The 1,310-nt window shown below is 39.2% G+C and overlaps 1 protein-coding gene across 1 annotated transcript in view; it reads right to left on the reverse strand.

The window, feature by feature from the left end:
- The window catches only part of LOC101848804 (netrin receptor UNC5B-b), a 205,910-nt gene that overhangs the window by 28,147 nt on the left and 176,453 nt on the right, over positions 1-1,310 (reverse strand). The window contains exon 8 of the mRNA XM_035968228.1: positions 1,020-1,061. Coding sequence (XP_035824121.1) covers positions 1,020-1,061 — 42 coding nt within the window. The remainder of the gene's footprint in view (positions 1-1,019; positions 1,062-1,310) is intronic.

The following is a 1,310-nucleotide window of genomic DNA, read 5'->3' on the forward strand; positions in this document are numbered from 1 at the left end:
GGGGGGATAAGAATGGTGGTAATTGAAATTGATGGAAGTAAAAAATATAAAAAATCGACGTTTTATAAAAATTCTCAACCTGAAACCCACAAGACTTTGAATGTACCAAAGACCATACCCATGCACGGTAGTAAACAAGGAGAGGACATAAACGTTCGGGAGAGGGGAGACGAAATACAAACAGACGCTAAAGTGATGAAGTGTTCAAATTACACTTTCCGGCTCTCACTGCAGCAGTCAGCTCACACATGCACCTCACCTCTCTGAGAATTCCCATTATAAAGACATCGTAAAAAAACAAAAACGGCAGCAAATCTCACTTCTTCAGACACTCCATTATATGATTACACAAAAATCTCGTCTAAAAATAGGCTATCGGGTTACGATAACGCCATTCTTTAAAGTTTAATGAAGCAGGAAAGGAAAACTGGGTGAGGAGGAGGGAGTGCGGTGTTCACAGGAGGAGGGGAAAATAATTGTGATGAAGAGCTAGATGACGTTTACTGGCGAAGGTACTAGACTCACTCTCACAAATGAGGGTTCTGAACCATGCTTAGCAGAATTTAATACTTTTGAGGATGTCAACTCAATAGATAAAAAAATGTGGCACGACGGCTGAGATAGAGGCTTTAGGTAAAACTAGCTGACAAAGGGAACTCATGCGGTTTCTGTCGTCTGCACTTGTAACTTGGTGTTCTACAAATCCTCCTTGCAGTTTCTCGTTTTTCTTTCAACCTTCCAGGTTTTAAACGCCAAGTTCTTCAATGCAAGAAGAAAACACTCCTAAAGCATGAGACCAAACCTCGCCAGATTGAAAAATGACTTGTTATGGATTCGAACTAAGATCACCAAAGCCTTACCGAAAATGAAAGCGAAAGCTAGCATTAGCAACATTAGAACGTTTTGAACATTTTTAAAAAAAAGGACTCAGGTAATACAAATTGAGCCAGTAGAAGCTATCAGTCGTTCTGATAGTCATCAACAAAAAATACTAAGTAAAAGAAACCAAAAATACTCACCTTCATCTCTTGCCTGATCTGTTTGACCGCTGTCAGAGAGCCCTGGTGAGAGAAAGATAGATACTGAAGAAAACCGGAGCATTTATGAAACCAGAACTTGTCCTACTAATTATCTTTTCTAAATTCAGTTCGAGTCGTGATGCAGTGTATAGAAAAAGAGTGCAACTCTGACTACCTTGTGTCACCCTCTTACGAACAATTTGCTAATAGGAACCAAAGAGTGTTTGCCCCTTCTTGTTTTCTATTCCAAATTTATAGCCTTTAGCCTTATTGTTACAATATCTTCTTTTT

The sequence above is a fragment of the Aplysia californica genome, unplaced genomic scaffold, assembly GCF_000002075.1.
Source record: "Aplysia californica isolate F4 #8 unplaced genomic scaffold, AplCal3.0 scaffold00047, whole genome shotgun sequence".
Classification (NCBI taxonomy): Eukaryota; Metazoa; Mollusca; class Gastropoda; order Aplysiida; family Aplysiidae; genus Aplysia; species Aplysia californica.